Source organism: Branchiostoma lanceolatum, chromosome 19, assembly GCF_035083965.1.
Source record: "Branchiostoma lanceolatum isolate klBraLanc5 chromosome 19, klBraLanc5.hap2, whole genome shotgun sequence".
Lineage (NCBI taxonomy): Eukaryota > Metazoa > Chordata > Leptocardii > Amphioxiformes > Branchiostomatidae > Branchiostoma > Branchiostoma lanceolatum.
The window spans coordinates 8,179,798-8,199,028 of NC_089740.1; the positions used below are offsets into that span (position 1 = coordinate 8,179,798).

The following is a 19,231-nucleotide window of genomic DNA, read 5'->3' on the forward strand; positions in this document are numbered from 1 at the left end:
TTACGTGTTCACAGGTGGTTAGAGTGAGAACTTCTAACGATGGAGAAGGGATGTGTATTGAGCAAAGCGTCGGCGGTTCTTCTAGGCGTGTTCTTCGTAGTCGTCGTTGTCGCGGTCGGGCTGCTAGCGGGGCTAGTCGGCAGGGAAACGTGCGAGGTTGACAGAGACGGCAGTTCCGACGCGGTGGTGATCCAGCCGACGGCGGACCCGGCCACCCCCACCCCTTACCCGCCAGGACCATGGGACAACGTCCGCCTGCCTCTAAGCCTCCTCCCGGAGACCTACGATGTTCTCCTGAAAATCGACCTGGAGAATTTCGTCTTCAGCGGCAACGTTGAGATCCTGATGCTGTGTAACACCAGCGCGACTGAGATCATCGTGCACACGAACAAACTGAACATCAGCAAAGTTCGCTTCACGGACGACGACGGCTCGGAAAGGGACATCACGGACTACTGGTTCCATCTACCGAACCAGTTTCTCGTAGTGCCCGCGGGGAAGGCGCTGAGGGTGGGGCAGATGTACAAACTCTATGTGGAGTTTGTCGGACCGCTGAAGGACGATCTGGCCGGGCTGTACCTCAGTCAGTACACCGGATCTGACGGCAACCCCAGGTAGGAGTTCTTTATCATTCGAGTGGACAGACAGAAGAGTAGAATCTTCGGTAGAAACTGTGTCTGTTGAATTCCTGTTTAAAAAGGTAGTTTCATAGTATATTTGAGGCTGTAGAGGCAGTGAGTTACTATTCACTGGGTCTAGGCACGGCATTGGCAGGCGGAGCACAACCCTCTCATTCCACCGTCGTTTACCTCACCAACCGAAGTCAGGTACCCGATTTTACACCTGGGTGGAGTAAGTTTAGGCCTCCCTTTATTCTTGGAACATTCCTTGTCTCCTGCGGGTTACTGTAAATGTAAAAATGTTCGCGGTGGTTTTATGTTCGCGGATTTCGCGGTGAACTCTTTGCCGCGAACTTAAAGCCGCCGCGAAACGTTTTGCCCACCTATGACGGTAGGACTACTATTGGTTCAAACGAGAACTTAAAACCACCGCGAACATTTAATTTTCTCCCTACTATGAAATAAAACCACGTGAACTTAAATTCATTCACAGTATTTTAATGCCATGTAATACTGGGTGGATTTCCTGGCATTTGTTTTTGGACTTGCCTTGTATATCTGTGACATTTTAAATGAGTTGTTGACATAGAGCTCCATTCCGAACCTTATGTAGTGTATTTCCAAGTGTGTATGTTATTATGTATTGCTGGCACAGACTAAAAGATTAAGTTCTGTGTATCAAGAACGATTGCAAAACATCACCATGATTGGAGAGAAACTTTCCCCCTACGGAAAGGAAGACCAACAGAGACAGGAAGCACACAGATGTAAGGAATGTTTTTACGCCGCGTGCCATCGCCAAGATATTTTTCAAACATGTCTTTCAAGGCTAGCTCCGCCTAACCTTGGACTTCAGCGTCTCTGCACATTCTCAGGAGTCTTTTAAACATTTATTGACGTCTGTTTTGTTGAAAGACGCGACATAAATCAGGTCAAACGCTTTATCCAATGATGCCAGGTAAACTCGTGACTGTTCAACACCATTGGCCCATTGTGAAAGCTAATTAATTGCCGTAAATTTGCTTTTAGTGTTGCTTGAATAGAGGGTACGTTTCTCGTGTGCCAGGGGTGCCAACTGTGGTGTGTATTTCACCATCAGAGGCGGAGACAGCTCCGCCCTTGGTAAACATTACACTTTACACCAGGCAGTCTTACGTTTTAAAATCCTTTGGAGAAAACAAGGAGTGTGTTGTAGAGGAAGGGGAGGGGGGCAGAGAGAAAGGGACTGGAAGAAAGGATCGAGAGAGAGAGATAATGAGTGAGGGAGGGAGGAGGGAGGGATGAATGAATGGATGGAAAGAGACAGACTGTAACTAAAAGAAGAGAGAGAGAAGGAGGAGTGAAAAGGGGAGGTCAGAAACAGACAGAGACAGACTGAGAAAGACAGGGGTTGAATGGAGGGGACAGTCTGTGGATTGTTATCCGATACTAGTAAAGAGAATGACTAGGAATTGCTAGCCTGAGTGTCATCCTAGGTAGTTCCAGGCTTTCAGGCTATGGGATTGCCGTTGGAGATTATCTTTTTAATATCATATTGTTAGTGACGTAAAAAAACTTTTTTTCAGAATTCTGACCAACCAGCAAGAATTTTGGTCTTTTTTTCATATCTCGCCTCTTTCGCGAACCCGAAGAATGTTATCGAACACGATGTGCATGTAAAACAACGCTTCACTCTCTGGAACCCCGCAAAGATTTGTCTCGTTAAACTAACTGCCTTTAATTGAGTTAGGACAAGTTTACGTTTCCAACTAGGTAGCTAGAAAAGCTAGAAACCTTTCGAGACATGTTGTACACATAACCCAGTTCCGGCATGCCGCATGGTAATTTCACTCAGGTTTAAAACTTTACTGCCATCTTTGAAACTTTGATAAATATTCCATGTCAAGAGCATTTTCAAATGTGCATTGTATGATGAAACAAATAAAATAAAGGTAAAGCAGTCTTCAACTGAGCTTTCTCAACGTACTGCTATGTTTCGAGAGCCGGAGTGCATACTTAGCTTTGTTACAACTTGTGTCTTTGAGCCAAGAACGACGGGAAGACAGATGCAAAACATAAATTGAAGAAAAACACACATTTGACATTAGCTAAGTGTAAGCCACTGTTGTCAGTCAGCTTTATGAGAATGTCTTATTTGAACCCTTTTCAGACTCACAAAATCAACTGGTTCAATCATTGAATCTAACCGATTGGTGGCAGCTTCATAGTTGAACTCATTTCGATTGAAGATATTAGCGAAACGGGCAGTGAGGATCAGAAAATACCGCACAACCGATTAATCAATCAGTACGACAAGTTGTCACCCATCTTATCACCGAGGCTGGCATGATAGATAAGACTTCTGTGGTCTACATTACGGGGAATATGGTTCTGTTTAAGAAACCGCGGGAAAGGAGTCGATTTATCGCTGGTTTGCGTTCCTGTTCCGCGCCATCAGTGGAGAATGTGTCCCGTGGGGGAGGTTCTAATTTACGAGCGGGCTGCTTTGACGTCTGCGAGGGACATTCCTGTGGTTACATACGTCATTGTGCCGCAAGGGACTCTGGGAATAGAACAAAATGGCGAAATTTTACCTTCAAACCCAGAAAGGACGTTTTAAAACGTACGCTTTCGGCAGCTAACGAATTTGCTTTTGCCGAGTAGTTTTACGTAACTTTTGAATAGAGGGTATAGTTGTGGTCTGCTATGATATATCGTTTGCGGTTCTGGAAATAGAGCTAACTTGAAGAAGCTTTCACCTCCGAACTTAGAAGGAGCATTTCCAACTTGGACTCCTGCCGGCTTTTAAACAATCTTTGTTTGCTTTGGTCAACTTTTTCAAACGAAATTATTGATTTAGAGGTCACGAAATAACCCCAACTATTAGTCCGTCAGAGGCTCTGGAAGACGAACTAAATTCAAGAAGCTTTCACCTTCAAACTCAGAAGGGGTATTTTTTAAGGGTGCACACAGCTTTTAAGCAGCTTTTGCTTTCTACGAGTGAATTTTACGTAACTATTAAATAAAGGTTATGAAATAAGGCCAACTATAATTTCGTCAGCGGCTATGGAAACAGAACTAAACGCTAACAGCGTCACCTCCAAATTCATAAAGTACATTTTCTTTGCAAGACGTCTACGATATAAATAGCTATAAATGATCTCGATCTGCTTTTACCGAGCCTTCCGTTGACGTAGATATTGATTTAGATGGTACAAAATAAGGCCAACTACAGGGGAAATAATTGGAAGCGTGTGTGTGCGGTGTTACACAGGGCCCCGTGTGTTGTTGACCTTGAGAACACTCGACCTTCGAAATGACCCATGGACCTTCGAAGCACTTTTCGACTAAAATGGCGAGTCTGATATTTGGAGACGTCCCATCCAATTTCTTCAATTCCATGCCCCTTACATCTTGCTATTCAAAGATATTAGGAAGAGCTCCAAGCTACACGTTTGTGCGCGTCTACCAGACAAGACGTCTTGGCAAACAAAGATGCAAAGATGCCAAAACTTCACGTCTGTGAAACAGATGTCAATGTCACATTGCATTCTCATACCATCTCTCATCTCTGTCTATAGCATTCATTGACGGTCGTGCTGTATTTTGCTAATATCATTTAACAATGTATGGACATATAAATCTATCTCTAGGTTTAGAGGTTGGTGGTTGGCTTTTCTTTAAAGGGCATACCAGTGAATAATCACACTACATCCTACAGCATGCTAGAAGATGCTAGATTTAACCTAAGTTATTGAATTTTCATGTTTGCTTTTGGCAAGGGGCAGTCTGCATATATCATAGTTTGACATTTGATAGGCCTTCAAAAATTAAAGAAGAACCCAATTGAGTACTGTAGTTGTAAATTTTAGGACGTCAACGAACATACCTAAAACCAAGGATTCATGCAGACGATTGCAAGAATTCGAAAAAAAACCCAGACCATTACATAGTGTTTGATGTCACCATGAAATGAAGAACGACATTTGGCAGCCATTTTGGCCCGAAGGACTCAGACGAAATGACCTTCAAAGGACCTCCCGTCATGCTTTGCGTCGGTTCGAATATCCCTTCGGTAGGGGGTAAATTAAAGGTCAAATAACATTGGTCACTTTCAATTTAGAGGTAAAACAGATTCTGTGGAATTTGAAAGTTCGGGAAACAGAAATTAGTCAAATAAGAGAGAGTCATATCATTTTAATATAGAAACAACAGCAACAAACGCAAGACTCTCCTTTTATATATTTAAAGAATTAACTGACTGTACCACCCACAAGGAGTTTTACTTTTACTTTTTCTTCTTTCATGACCTGTTGACTGACCCCAGATTTTATCTTGACGTTTCTTGACGTTTGGAGACGACAGAGTACCCCTCAGACCTGCCTGGTGTCTGTCAACGTCGCACCCAAGTTCATGAGCATGTCACATTTCCAATACTTCAAGGTTTTGCGTTTCGACTTTCTCGGGATATGTCTTTCATTGGGTCATAGTTGGCATTTCACGGGACAGAATGCCATCGGGATCTGTCAGTGTTGAGAAACAAGGGTATGACCCTACATAAATCAGTATCTGCTTTCTTGGCGTAACCAAATTACACCGACATTTGTACGGTCAAGTAAAAACTGCGAAATAGAAATGTGCGTGCGTGCGTGCGTGCGTGCGTGCGTGTGTGCGTGCGTGCGTGCGTGCGTGCGTGTGTGTGTGTGTGTGTGCCGTGACGTGTGTGTGTGTGTGCATGTGTGTGTGTCTGTTTGTCTGAGAGAAAGAGATAAGTAAACATCTGCATAACCAACGGTGTCTCTACTTGTATCTCATTGTATGAAAAATGCTAAATGTATCTGCTTGGATACAAACTGAGCAGTTTTCCATGTCTGACTGTTTTTCCAAGGTCAGCCAAGTTCTCGTCTGTTTTCACTTGTAGCTATCCCCCTCCCCGTTGCGTAAGTGATTCCTAATAGCATGTTTAGCCAGCAGCGTATTTTACCATTTTCACCTCTGTCCTGACGTACATTCTATAATGTGGGCAACGTTAGCAGATGTAGAAAATTGCTAGTAATTCCCGTCTTCCTGAAAGACTATACTGAATTGAGAATGTATGATCGGTGCGACATCTGACCTAGGGGTTAGGATATAACCTCCCCCGTCTGACTGAATGTCTTTCCAAGACCTTATAAGGCCATGTTCTCTTTCGTGTTTTGGAGGAGATGTTAACGGCCATGTATGGGCAGCTTCAAACCATAAACATTGGCACGTTAAAGAATCTAACACAAGTATCGATAAGAATGGTGTTCGCCCCGGTGTACTTGGCCGAAAACGAGATCTCAACTATCGAACAAGCAGTGCGCTTCGGACGACCAACTTCCATAACTTGTATACATCATTGTGAAACTCTGCGCGCTTCAAAACCCAACTCACTTATCGATAGGATAACGGCCAGCAACACAAACCGTGGCGAATCTAAACTACCCTATCAGCTATCACTTGAAAAAAAGGTAGACTCGACCAGGCTCCACAGATCGCTAAACAAATAGTGGACTACAGGTCGCCAACTGTATGCACTTCCTGGCCTGTGGCCCTGGCATGTTATCTATCCATTTGGCCAATTTCTACTAACTTTCAGCCACCTGTGGAGGCTGGCAGATGCAATCAAAAAGGCATTACGCGTCGCTTCAGGCTTCACTGTCCGGAGACGACCTGTTTTTACCCTCCCCGTCCCTCCACCTGTTTCCACTCTCCGCCCCGGACCCCCCGCCTCATAAGTGATCCCTAATAGCGTGTTTAGCCGGCGGCGCGCTCCCTTCAACTAACAGGATTTGACAAACACAGACTCGGGTTGGCGACCCTCACTCTATTGATATAGGTTTACCCTTTCGACCGAAGTGGCGACTGTTCAGCGACCGTTCAGCGACCCAAAAATCTCATTAATAGTACATTTTCACTGCCATTGATGAAGACTTTTTTTTGTAATTTTCGTGTGTTTTGGTATTATTCTAATCATTATTTTTACCATGGATCATATTCAATGTATGAAGTCATCCAGTCAACTAAATTCAATTTTGGGCTGTCAAAAGTCACCTAACGGTCTCCGTGCAGAGGCGCTAGACAGTAGACGGCGATCGCGCTATGACCTAAAATTAGATTCGTGTAACCAATGACGTCAACATTGGAATATTCGATGGAAGATGGATGTATGTCTGAAAACACAACAGAACACGCAAGGCGTAAAAATGTTTTGTTTTTTATCTATAAAGCTCCGTGCCACATTTTAGGTCGCACTGAGGTCGCCTCCTAGTGGCGTGGGGGTGTAACCGAGGCGTTGGCGAGGAATGCTCGTCTATTCTCGCGTGGTTTTGATTACCACTCGAGGTTCTAATTTTCGTTAACCCCCATTAACTGTGTGATCCCGTGACCTCTGGAAACTCGACCCTACCGATTTCGTCTCTACCTTCGGTTATTTAGAACACATGTGGATAAAAGTCGATGTCTGAGAGCATCGACCATGAGACATACAGTAAAATAGCAAAAGATCTATATCTCCCACCGTGCAAAAATCATGGCCATAGCTTGTCCACATTGCACAGTGTAAGGCAATGTATTAAATGTGCAAATTTAAAGGTTTTTATCATGAGTAGAACTTTTTATACCGCGTAAGAATGACTTCAGCGTGATTAATGACTTCAGTTAAAGATTAAATCATTTCGTTCCCTGTCCAAAATGTATGATGTAATAGATCGTATTGGAAAACTTTATTGATTGTAACTCACCGGAGTAAATCCGGAAGAATGATGATGATGTATTAGGATGTATGTTTAACTCTTTTCACATGAGTAACACTGATCTGAACGCGATAAGATAAAATATCCCGCTCTCTGTCCACAATGAATGATGTAATGTAGGATGTATGTTTAACTCTCTTGTCACGAGTAACAACGCATATTTACCGGTGCAATGGCTAATGGTCATACCAAAGACTTTAAAAAATGGTACATACTGCTTTCTCTGCTTAGCACTCAGCATTTGGGAAAGAGTACGGACGTTAAACACACACCACTACCAGTGGACTAGCCCCCTGCTGTAGTGATTGCACAAAGTTGTGTGGCCCAAGGGCTAAAGAAACGGAGATGGGCGCCGCCTTATGCACCGCCCGGTACGGAAGGACTTTAACTAAATGCGCATGTACATGCATGTGCCTTGTATGACCAGGACGCGCATGGACTGCCTGGTACGGAAGGACTTTAACTAAATGCATATGTACATGCACGTGCCATGTACGACCAGGACGCGCATTGACTGCCTGATGTAACGTGCCACAGTGTTGCATGAACGCGGTTGTCACGTGTAGTGACGTCATGGACGGTGACGTCACGTAATGTGGGTGACTTTTGTTCCTCCAAACGCTGGCCATTTAAAATCTAGAAAGTCATTTCCCAAGTCCAACCGAACCCATCCAGAAGGTAAATACTGCCATAAAAGAATACGAAAACAGACACATAAATATTACCTACCTACCTGGCCAATGGGCTCCTGATCTGATCGGATCTGCGTTATTTGTTTTTAGGGGGGGGCAGGGTAGACATAGAGCTAAATAGCATCCTCCAGATTTGCATAATGTATCACGCATACCATAACGTTGGGACCCTACGATTAGACAATGACTTTCATCCTTAACACAGTTTTTGTTTGAACCTTTGTTTATACATCGGAGAAGCTCAAATCGAACTGCAGGCCGCTTTTCATTGAGGTCATGAGGGAAAAAGCAAGGGTCAGACAGTTCTAGACAAAGTTGGCAAACAGTTAACTGCCTTGTCATTGTTATGACGACTAAGCGATGCATGACACAATATGTCTACCTATAATCGCCTCCCACCCTTACCATTGTCAGATTGTTCGATCCAACAAGGATGTTGGCAACTGTACGTGTTAAGTCTAGAAACAACTTTCTGTTATACCAGCAACATAATTGATTGAAAACTAAAAGCTTAGAAAAAGAAAGAAATAACCACATCCTGGACATTACACAACAGTGACAGGCGGAGTCGTGCAGGATTAGCACGTCACCGGAACGTACTGCGCCTGCGCGAAACGCTAGGTTTCTGTTGGATGTTTGGCAAACGTTGCATGATAATTTTTCCTGTTGCATAATTAAGATATCTTTTTCGGCACAACATTTGGAAACCATAGACGGGATATTACCCTAATATATGCGAACACGACCTTATATGGTACGTTTTTCTGAATCCCTATGCACATTACATAGAAGTGTTTCGCGCAGGCGCAGTACGTTCCGGTGACGTGCTTGCAGGATTATAGTTCATCGATCACTTGAACTTTACTTGAACTTTCCAAGTTTGTTTTCACCTGAGGTAAGAGTGTAACGGGATATGCCCCGTGCTGGGTTGTGTTTGTGTATGGTACCAGGTACCATTGGGTCGACAGATAAAGGAATGAATGAATTATAACAGCTGATTATTTTTAAATCACATCCTTTGAGGAACTACAAACAGAAAAAAGGCCAAACTGACAGCACAACGAAAAACCCGAACAAGACTCCAAAATGGAGCTATGAAAGTTATCGTAATAAAAAGACACTGGAAATACACACAGGAAGAAATTACAATCTATACAGACATTTTATTTCTCTCGATATCAAAGTTCGTAGTTACAGAAGAAATTAATTTATCTTGTCCGAACCAATAACAAAAATCTGACGAAACCGTTCACGGAACTCGTGTCGCTGTTTTGGTGCTGCTGGTATTTTAAACACAGACCTTTCGTAACGTCTGTGAAATGAAAGGGTTAATAGAGACATTTATCTCGCTACTAATCTCTCTATTGAGAAAGTTAAACCGAAAACAAGGAAGTTTGGACAGAAACTGACTTTCTGGAGTTTGTACGGGACAAAGGGACGTTGGAACGGCACCAGGTAGAGAACACCTGACCGCTGGATTCTTTTTTAAGCTTACGCAACAACTTAGGAGAAGGGTGGGTAAAGGCTAAGGTGGGACTGATAAAAATCTTACCACCCATGATGGCGGATGCATTTGAAGTGATTTGACCAAGCAAACGGAGGCATGTTAAGCCCCCCTCTCACTGGACCTGCGGTACGCTGGCGGTGTCGCTGCGTCCTAAACTGAATTTGTGTTACCCTTGACTTTACAATTGGAATATCATTCAAAACGTACAAGTATGACCAAAAAGACAACAAAACAAACAAAGCTTTAAAAGATTCGTTTCTTGTCGATGAAATTCGTTTAGTGCTTCGTCAATTCGATCGGCCGCAGCGACGCCGCCAGCGTGCCGCGGGTCCAGTAAGAGGGGGGCTAAAACAGCAAGATACGTATGATAATGATATGAACATCGAAAGTTACGTCACCAGTACCACTGTGCCAAGACGATACTAGGAAAATGTTCGTGCACTGAAACGTTTGGAAATATGAAATGCGGGATTTAGTAATAGAGATAAGAATGAAAGTGACGTTGCCGTTAGAGAAAAATGATTGACATTGAACACATAGAGAAAGGAACGAGTAAAAGTAGGAATTGTGGAAGGACGAAAGCAAAGATGGGATGAAGGGAAGATTGTTATAAGGAAGGAGGTAAAGTTACATGAGAAAGAAGAAAGAAATGAGGCAAGAAAGATAAGAATGGAAGGAAGGAGGGAGGGGCGACTTGATTAAAGGAATGAATGAATGAATGAATGAGGGAGGGATGGTAAAAGAGAAGGAATGAATTAGAACACAGTAAGGCACTTAAGACTCCGTGTTGACTTTACTTACATAACGTCCTTATCAACTGATGCTCTGTCAAAGGCAACCCCTGTTACACCCTGAACACACCTAGAACAGTCCACCCCTCCCCTAGAGTATATTGTTTCCCGCCACCTCTACAAACAAACGTGTTCCCGCTTATACAGCTGGATAAGAGGTAGACAAACAGTTATGTAATATGTAAATAGATGGAGCTGTGCAAACAAGTACCGGACTTTTTTATTCTTTTGTAGTGGTGAAGATTTTTGGTATTGTGGAAACTTTGCAAATTTTTATCTGACCTTTGTCTCTCATTCGTGTTTTAAACGGTCGCTGTATTTTGAGCTACATATCTGGACCCACTTTACTCCTAGTAGTATTTGTCATTTCGTAACGGTAATGTTGCTTGGCTTAGAACCCAGAGGTCCCGGGTTCGAATCCCCTGACATGCCACCGATGTTGTGCCCTTGGGAAATACACTTTACACGACTTTCCTCACTCCACTCAGGTGTAAAAGTGGGTACCTGGCTTCGGCTGGGAGGTAAAAGACGGTCTAAGGCCGGAGATCGGAGAGGTTAAAGAGCCCAACACACTTATTGAGAAGGGTAGGGGTTACCCGGTGTGCTTGGCCAAAACGCGAGCCTGCACCACCACTAGCTACTTGAAAAATCATCATGCTTCACCTCAATTGAGGATGACTGCTTTACCTTTTAAGGCTCTGCCTTCCAATACTGGCCCTGGACACAGTGGATAACAACCCACTGCCCCTATAGCATCAAACAGGCTTTGGACTATCTTTACCTTGCTACACCTGTGATCCAGGTGACCGCTGCATGACTTTAACTTTAAATTTAAGGTTCACACCTGTCCAGCTTCAAGGACTGTGTGTTCAGGTGTTCTCTTGACCCCAAACTGCCCTGTCACTAATTTCGGTACGACACATTTTCCCGCCCTGATTTATTGCCATTGGCCGGTACCTGAGTGTAACTGTTTGTCCGGTCAGTATGGCACACAGGTGCAGCTTCTCATCTCCAAGCAGATGTAGGGTACGGCACATTGTTTTACACGTGTTACTAGCGAAGTGCACAGTGGACCACAGCTTAAAGGCAACCAAAGCAATATTAGGGCCCAAAAAATGGAAATAAAAAAAAATGCTGAAATCTTAATGGTAGTGACATTTACTAACACTGTTCAGCACATTTGCGTAATAATTTCATACTTTGAGCATTTTAAAATCGCGCAAAAACAAGCCGTACAATGGTCCCCTTAGGGCCCTGTCACACTTGTGCGTATATCATGTCCGTAGTGTGAGTTGCGTATTAACAATACGCACCTAATGCGTATCTCAATCGTTTTGTGAAAGTTTTTGGTACGCAGGCACGCGCAAGGAACGGCCCAGTACGCCTGACATTTTTGGAACTACCGAAAACTTTCGTGCGATCGCTTTTACGCAGCTTAGACGTTATAAGAACGCAATGCATACGTCCGACAGTCAATAGGCATGACTATTCATTTTCTGAGCTGGTAGCGTGACTGGAGCTAACCGTGATAAGGTTATTAGGAAACGCTGTATCGTGACGACCGTACCTTATCTCTGTGAGATAAACGCTATCAGTATTGCTAAGAGTAACAGTGGCGGAGTGTTTACATAATGTGAAGAGGGTCGGAGGAAACGTTTTGTAAGAGATAGGCCTCTGGTGCACGATAACATGGCAGGTACTGATAAAGGAACAACACTGTTATCTCAAGACGGTCTTAACTACATAAGAAGGAACCTTGCGAATAAGAAGCAGTGAAAAACATTTAAGGAAGAGGCTACATTCACTCTGTAAATTTCTGTTTCTCGCAGTTTATGTACAAGATGGTCTTAAATCTTTGAGAATTGAGGTAGGCAAGTTCACATATAAGTGTTGTATAGAATATGTTCTGTTATGTGTATGCGGTGCACAATACTAGCAAGGCTGCAAAGCTGTGTCGCTGCAATACAAATAAAGTTCAACTTAAAGGTCACATTTGCAAGTTCATTGCTGTGGTTAAAGGCTAAAGCATTTAAGAATTTTGCCTCATAGCAAGTGGTACTACATACACAGACGTCTAAAGACGGCTTCCCAGCTAAGAGTGTGTATCTTCTTTAAATTAGTGTCTTCTGGTCTGTTTAAAGGTCAAAAGGGTTTTTTAAAGGTCTCTGGACCTCCTTGGTTAAACCAAGTCGTGTTAAACTCACACCACTCCTTTATCTATTGACGGAGAAAAGTGTCATTATATTGAGCTTTCGCCAAGTTTTGTTGTCGTAAAACAAATTAGAAGAGGAGAAAGTGCCATTTGCGATATTTACGACAAATATAAGTTTTACGACGGTAAATTTGTATATGCCGTTTGGTGATAGATGGTACGAGGGTACGCCCCGGTACCAGAACACAGAACAACAGTCACGGGACCTTCACCAGAATAGATCAGCAAACAAAGAAACACACCAAGAGAAAGACTTAGAGAGCGCCGTACTGTACAAAAGCTAACAACCCTTAACACATCAATAAAATGTAACAGGATTTAGGCCTTTCCTCAAATTTACTTACTTTATTTGTTGCTTCGTTTAGTTTTGTAACAAAAATAAAACTCTTTCTTGCAAGGTGTCAAAGTTGAAGGATATTCGTGAAGCATAAAGAGAACGAAAACAAGAAAAGGGGCGTTGTCTCGGTTAGCCCTGTATGTTTCAATGCTTGGTCTGACACCTGACTTTTCCTATGTATTAATGGGTTATTTATGCTCATGTAACAATCCACACGACAGGTTTACATGGAGTTTAAGAACATAATTTGTTGCCTTAACGGTTTACATACATTGGCTAGCTTTCAAGCAGAACATCCCCTGGTGGGAAGCCGTTAAATGTGACATTCACTGACATAGATATTTTCCAGAAAACTCTTGTGAGACATCAATAAAATGTACCAGGAACTGTCCTCAGGTTTAGAGCTATATAGATACAACTTTTCTGCAAAGTCACATTAGCGTACGATACTTCACAGTGAAACGCATAAAAGGGGCGTTGTCTCGGCGTCCTCCTATGTTTCACTGCTACGTCGTACACCTAACTATTCCTATGTATTAAAGGCAACCCAAGCAATATTAGAGCCCGAAAATCGGATTTTGAAAGTTAATTCATTTAGTCATTTCTATACATGATTAGTTCAAACAACGTAATCATAATGTAATGCAGTAATGCAACGTCCATTATGCACAAATATGATGTTGTTGTGGTGTGAGAACTCACTAAATATCGTGACTGGAGTTTTTGTAGGCTCACTAAGGGGATCATCATACGTCACATTTTTTGCGTGGCTTTAAGATGCTCAAAGTATGAAGATACTACATAAATGTGCTAAACAGCGTTAGTACATGTCACTACCATAAAGATTTCAGCATCATTTTATTTCGATTTTTTGGCACTAATATTGCTTTGGTTGCCTTTAATGGATTATTTATGTCCATGTAACAATCCACAGGACAGGTTTACATGGAGTTTAAGAACATAATTTGCTGCGCTAACGGTTTACATTGGCTAGCTTTCAAGCAGAGCGAGGCAAACAGCCCCCTTTGAAGGAAACCGTTAACTGTGACTAGGATGTTTTTCATCAAATCCTTGTGTGCATTCCAGTATATCAATTACTTAAGGATCCCGTAGTGTTTCCCAGTAAACGACACAAAAACAGGCACTATCTACAAAACATCCTCTTTCCTTTGCGCAGTTGTTGTGTCTGTTACCAATAACACTGTCTCTCCTCTATACGTCATCGGTTGGGCATGGGCCAAGTTTGGACCGGAGGTTTACAGCAGGGTTCAGGTGTAAAAAATGGCAGCACTTGAAAGTTGTCAACTTGTCACGCGCATGAGCCTTTAGCCTCTTCCAGGCTCCCAACATGGCTGGAAAGAGTCGAAATCGGCCAAACAGGCAGATAACATACAAAATGAGATTGTCAACCAATACATATAGTTTGCCACGCCTGGTAGAGGGTACTGAGTCTTAACGAGTGCAATGTCTTATCATACTTTAAGTCGTTTTGCAGAATGAACACATTCTTCAAAATAGCTTTTCAAGATGACCAATCTCTCTAATCGTAAATCTGTCTATAGTGACCCATTCAAAGGGCAGGAAGAAATGGTCACATTAGAGTTTCATTACATAGCATTACAGGTTTCTTATTACTTGGGTCAATGGAATATTGTATCTAAGGGGCCACCAGAAAATAGACACAATGTCCTTAAGCTTATGCAGAGGTGTTCACGTTAATGTCATAGTTTACGCTACTGCGAATTCATAATGGCTTCATATACAAAATGTTTCTATTAGTGTTGAAGAATGAATACGCTTACACGTTACGCCCATAAATCTTCTTATCACCAGCAAATGTTAACTTTGTCAGATCTGTAAAGATGGTCCCACCCAGGCACTTGATGTGTGTTTACAGACAAATGTTTACAGGACAACAAACATCAACAGGACCTGAAGTGGGTAAATGTAGTCAGGGCGGTTTTAGACTGTTCAGAATCAAATCAGATAGCAAAGGCAAACATCGGGTAAAAAGTAGATATAAAATAAGCAAACTTTTAGTTAATAATATTTGATAAATACTAATACTAATACTTTTACACACCCTAATACTTCAGTATGACTATGTATGTATGTATTATGTATGTGTGTATGCACCCTTTTAATATCTCTTCAACGTTGTTTGTTTTGGTTTTATAACGTCATAATGTACACGTGTTTTAAAAGAGAAGGCCTAAAATGCCCTATACACTCAGTTGTTTTGTCTGCCTTGCGCTGTCCTGGTGATCGTGAATCATAAGATACAGGGTTATCCTAGGTTTTGAAGTGTATCATGCCATTATCTTGTACAGAATAAAGATGATTTTAACCGCCAGGGCTGCATTTTTTAAAAGTACTACCCATTCTTAGGAAGGCAAACAACTTAGAACAACATTCATTTTGTTATGATGAATACTGGATAATCCTAAAACATGTCAAAAATAACTTATGCAGTGTTTTTGCTCAAACAATCGCCTTACGCAGGAAAGAAGGCAAAAATAGCACACAGACGACACCGCATCAAATCAGATAAAAGGGAAACAAAAGCTTAAATTAAAGTTCGCTATGTCTCAACTTTGTAGTGGGGTTTTCCAAAGACAAATTAGTTTACGCTGGTTGAATCCCATTCGTGAAGTGAATGTGTATCAATCTAGGCTACAATAGCATATAGCTAAGATAACGTTATTACACAACAATTGTCCAAGGTACAAAGTATGACATCTACTTGTACATAACTTTACTTTCATGAGGCTAATATACCTTATACAAGAGTGTGTAGTACGGGTTGAGAATGAGCTTTTATATTCATTATTTACAGCAGGAAGCAACGAGCGACAAAATATGTTCATAAAAGATATGTCTTTCCAACAGCTACTTGGCGACCACTCAGATGCAGCCGACCGACGCCAGGAAAGCGTTCCCGTGTTTTGACGAGCCGGCGTTCAAGGCCAACTTCACCACCACGATCCAACACAAGGCAGGGCTGAGCGCACTCAGCAACATGCCTATCGACAGGTACGTAACCCCCCCCCCCCCCTTCACTGGACCCTCTTGGCACGCTGGCGGCGTCGTAGCGTCATAAAATGGATTTGTGTTACCCTTGACTTTATAATTGGAATATCATTCAAAACGTACAAGTATAACCTCCCCCCAAAAAAAACACAAATCTGAAAAAGATTCGTTTTTTTGTTGATGAAATTCGTTGAGTGCTTTGTCAATTGCATCGGATGCAACGACGCCGCCAGCGTGCCGCGGGTCCAGTGAGAGGAGGCTTAAAACATGCATTTTGCCGAAACGTGTTTACTGTGTGCCGCAGCGTTTCGACTAGGTATCTGTTCTTTTACCATTCACAAGTTTTAGTATCTTGTCAAATATTCATTTTTCTACAATGTACAAGTGGCGACGAGAATATAAGTTATGTACAACTTGAGTCCGCCGTCACTTTGTCTTCGTCCATTTCTTTGTATCATTTGATGTCTCTTTGAATGACAAAAGAAAAAAATCTCGCTGCTCTCTTCTAGGAACGTGACCAACTCACCGGAAGCTGGCTGGACGACCGCTTATTTCCAGCCCACAGTGCGCATGCCCACTTACCTCCTGGCGTTCATCGTCTGCGACTTTGGCTACATCGAGCTGACAACAGCCAATGGCGTCACGGTACGTAAACCGCGGGAGTTTAGTCCATTTCAATTTAAATCTCTGTGAATCCGTATACATACACCAAAAAGAGGGAAGACACATGTTAATGATGAATCTCAAATTGTAGATTTAGTGGTAACAGCTAGACTCGGATTTATATGCTTAACTGTTTTGTCTTCAACCACTATCACATCTACAGATCTTAGCTTTAGTATTTGTTTTCTGGTACATGTAGTTAACACCTGACCACTCATGTGTTTCTGACGTAGTCATCGTCATGTTTGATGCTTAACTCATGGCGGTTCGTTACTACTTTCTTTCCTCTTAAGGGCGTATGAATCGTAGAATTCGGCAGAAAAAGGAACAATTATCCAGTAGAGTCAGTTCACGGTGAATATCACTTTTCGCCCATTTAGGCTTCCAATGAAACCCTGGCAAATATTCTCCATATAGCAGGCGTAGTTAGTCTGGTAGAGACTAATTACTTTCCCGTTATCTCACGCCATTAGCTGCGAGTGTGGGGGCGGAAAGAGGCGATAGACAGCGGGGCGGCGGCCTACGCTCTGGACATCGGGAACAGGTCCCTCACCTACCTGGAGGACTACTATGACGTCGCGTACCCCCTTCCCAAGTCTGGTGAGTACCAGGATGACGTAAAATGATTTATTTAAAGATCAGACTCCTTACTGTAAAAATAAACCACTTCTTATGTGATTCTGAGATCTCAAGCTGTTCATTGAAAGTACAAGCCTCAAGATCGTGAAATCATTATCATCGAAAAAGATGCGAAGATACGTTGACGAAGGTTAGACATCCAGGTAGGAAGATAAGCCAAAAATAGTTACTCAAGCAACTGGATTGATGCGAAGATAACATCAGAATCAATGAAAAGAACAGAAAACCGGTAAGGCTGGAGAAAACCGGCGATCAGATCATCTTTAGCGCCCAACGGTCGCATAGTAAGACTAAGGGATTGATTAGATCAAAGACTAGTTTCTAACGTGAGTCATTCTGTGTGTCTATTCCTCAGACATGGTTGCAGTACCGGACTTCGCCGCAGGCGCCATGGAAAACTGGGGTTTGATCATCTACCGCGAGACGGCGCTGCTGTACAATCCGGACACGGACGCACAGAGCAACAAGAAGCGCGTCGCCACCGTCGTCGTGCACGAACTCGCCCATCAGGCACGTCATGTCTTATTTTATTCTCTCTCTCTCTCTCTCTCTCTCTCTCTCTCTCTCTCTCTCTCTCTCTCTCCTCTCTCTATCTTCTCTCTCTCCCCCCCCCTCTCAATAAAAACTCAATTACACCGCCATTCATTCCACAATGGTTCGATAACCTGGTGACACATATGCGTATTTCTATAGAAAAACAATATTCCAGCTAGATATTAGGTATTAACTGACTTTATTGATGTGTCCACAGTGGTTCGGTAACCTGGTGACAAACCTGTGGTGGGATGATTTGTGGCTGAACGAAGGCTTCGCCACTTACATTGAGTCATTCGCGACAGGGGTGGTGGAACCGACTTGGGACATGGTCAGTTATACTTTGTTCTTAACTGCGCCGGCACCCGTCTACAACCAAACTATAGCTAGTACATGGCAAGAAAAGATATAGGTCGTTCAGTTACCAGATTTCAGAAAATATATATACAATTTCAGAATATAACCTGGTTACAACCCTGGTTAGTTAACCCTCGCTCGTAAGGCCAATCTAGATCATTCGTAAATGATAGCCCTATGAATAATGGTGATTTCACTGTCGAATTCAGAATTCTCTCTTTCTGCAGAATGGTCTTCTAGATAGATATAACTTTAGGAATGGCTCCATGTTGAAAGTTTTCCTTGCCTTTCCAGAAAGACCAGTTCGTGGTTGATGACTTCCAGTCGGTGTTCCAGCCGGACGGGCTCGGCACCTCCCACCCCATCTACGTACCTGTCAATCACCCCGACGAGATCAACGAGATCTTCGACGCCATCTCATACGCTAAGGTAGGAACTTCAAGCTTTAACCTTTAAACGTTTGTTCCTTTAAGAAATGACACATAAGAAGGTTTCCACACTGTCAATCATCCAAACTGTTAATCATCCCGACGAGATCAACGAGATTTTCGACGCCATCTCATACGAACTTAAGGTTTGGTCCTCCAAAGAAGATTGTTCACCTGACCAGCAACAAAAGGTACTGGTAAAACCCACAGTCGCAGAAGACCGATGATGATGATAATAACGACGATAATGATGATGAAGACAATGATGATGACGATGATGATGATGATGATAATGACAACAATGATGATGGTGATGATGACGATGATGATGATGTTGATGATGATGATGACGACGACGACGACGATGATGATGATGATGATGATGATGATGATGATGATGATGACGACGACGATGATGATGATGATGATGATGATGATGATGATGATGATGATGATGATGGTGACGATGATGTTGATGATGACGACGATGATGATGGTGATGATGATGATGAAATATGTTGTTTTGATCATTTCACCACTCATCATTTCAGGGCGGCTCTTTGATCTACATGATGGTGGACTTCCTTGGCGAGGACACGTTCAGGAAAGGACTGACGGTCAGTGACCTCAATGGCTAAAACCGATTTCTAAAATTGCATTGAAGTT

The 19,231-nt window shown here is 42.7% G+C and overlaps 1 protein-coding gene across 1 annotated transcript in view; it reads left to right on the forward strand.

The window, feature by feature from the left end:
• LOC136425274 (aminopeptidase N-like) overlaps positions 1-19,231 on the forward strand; it is a 26,539-nt gene continuing 7,308 nt past the window's right edge. The window contains exons 1-8 of the mRNA XM_066414105.1: positions 1-614; positions 15,804-15,947; positions 16,454-16,589; positions 17,081-17,207; positions 17,602-17,756; positions 17,998-18,111; positions 18,432-18,566; positions 19,117-19,182. Of these exons, the coding sequence (XP_066270202.1) occupies positions 40-614; positions 15,804-15,947; positions 16,454-16,589; positions 17,081-17,207; positions 17,602-17,756; positions 17,998-18,111; positions 18,432-18,566; positions 19,117-19,182 (1,452 nt within the window). The 5' untranslated portion in view covers positions 1-39. The remainder of the gene's footprint in view (positions 615-15,803; positions 15,948-16,453; positions 16,590-17,080; positions 17,208-17,601; positions 17,757-17,997; positions 18,112-18,431; positions 18,567-19,116; positions 19,183-19,231) is intronic.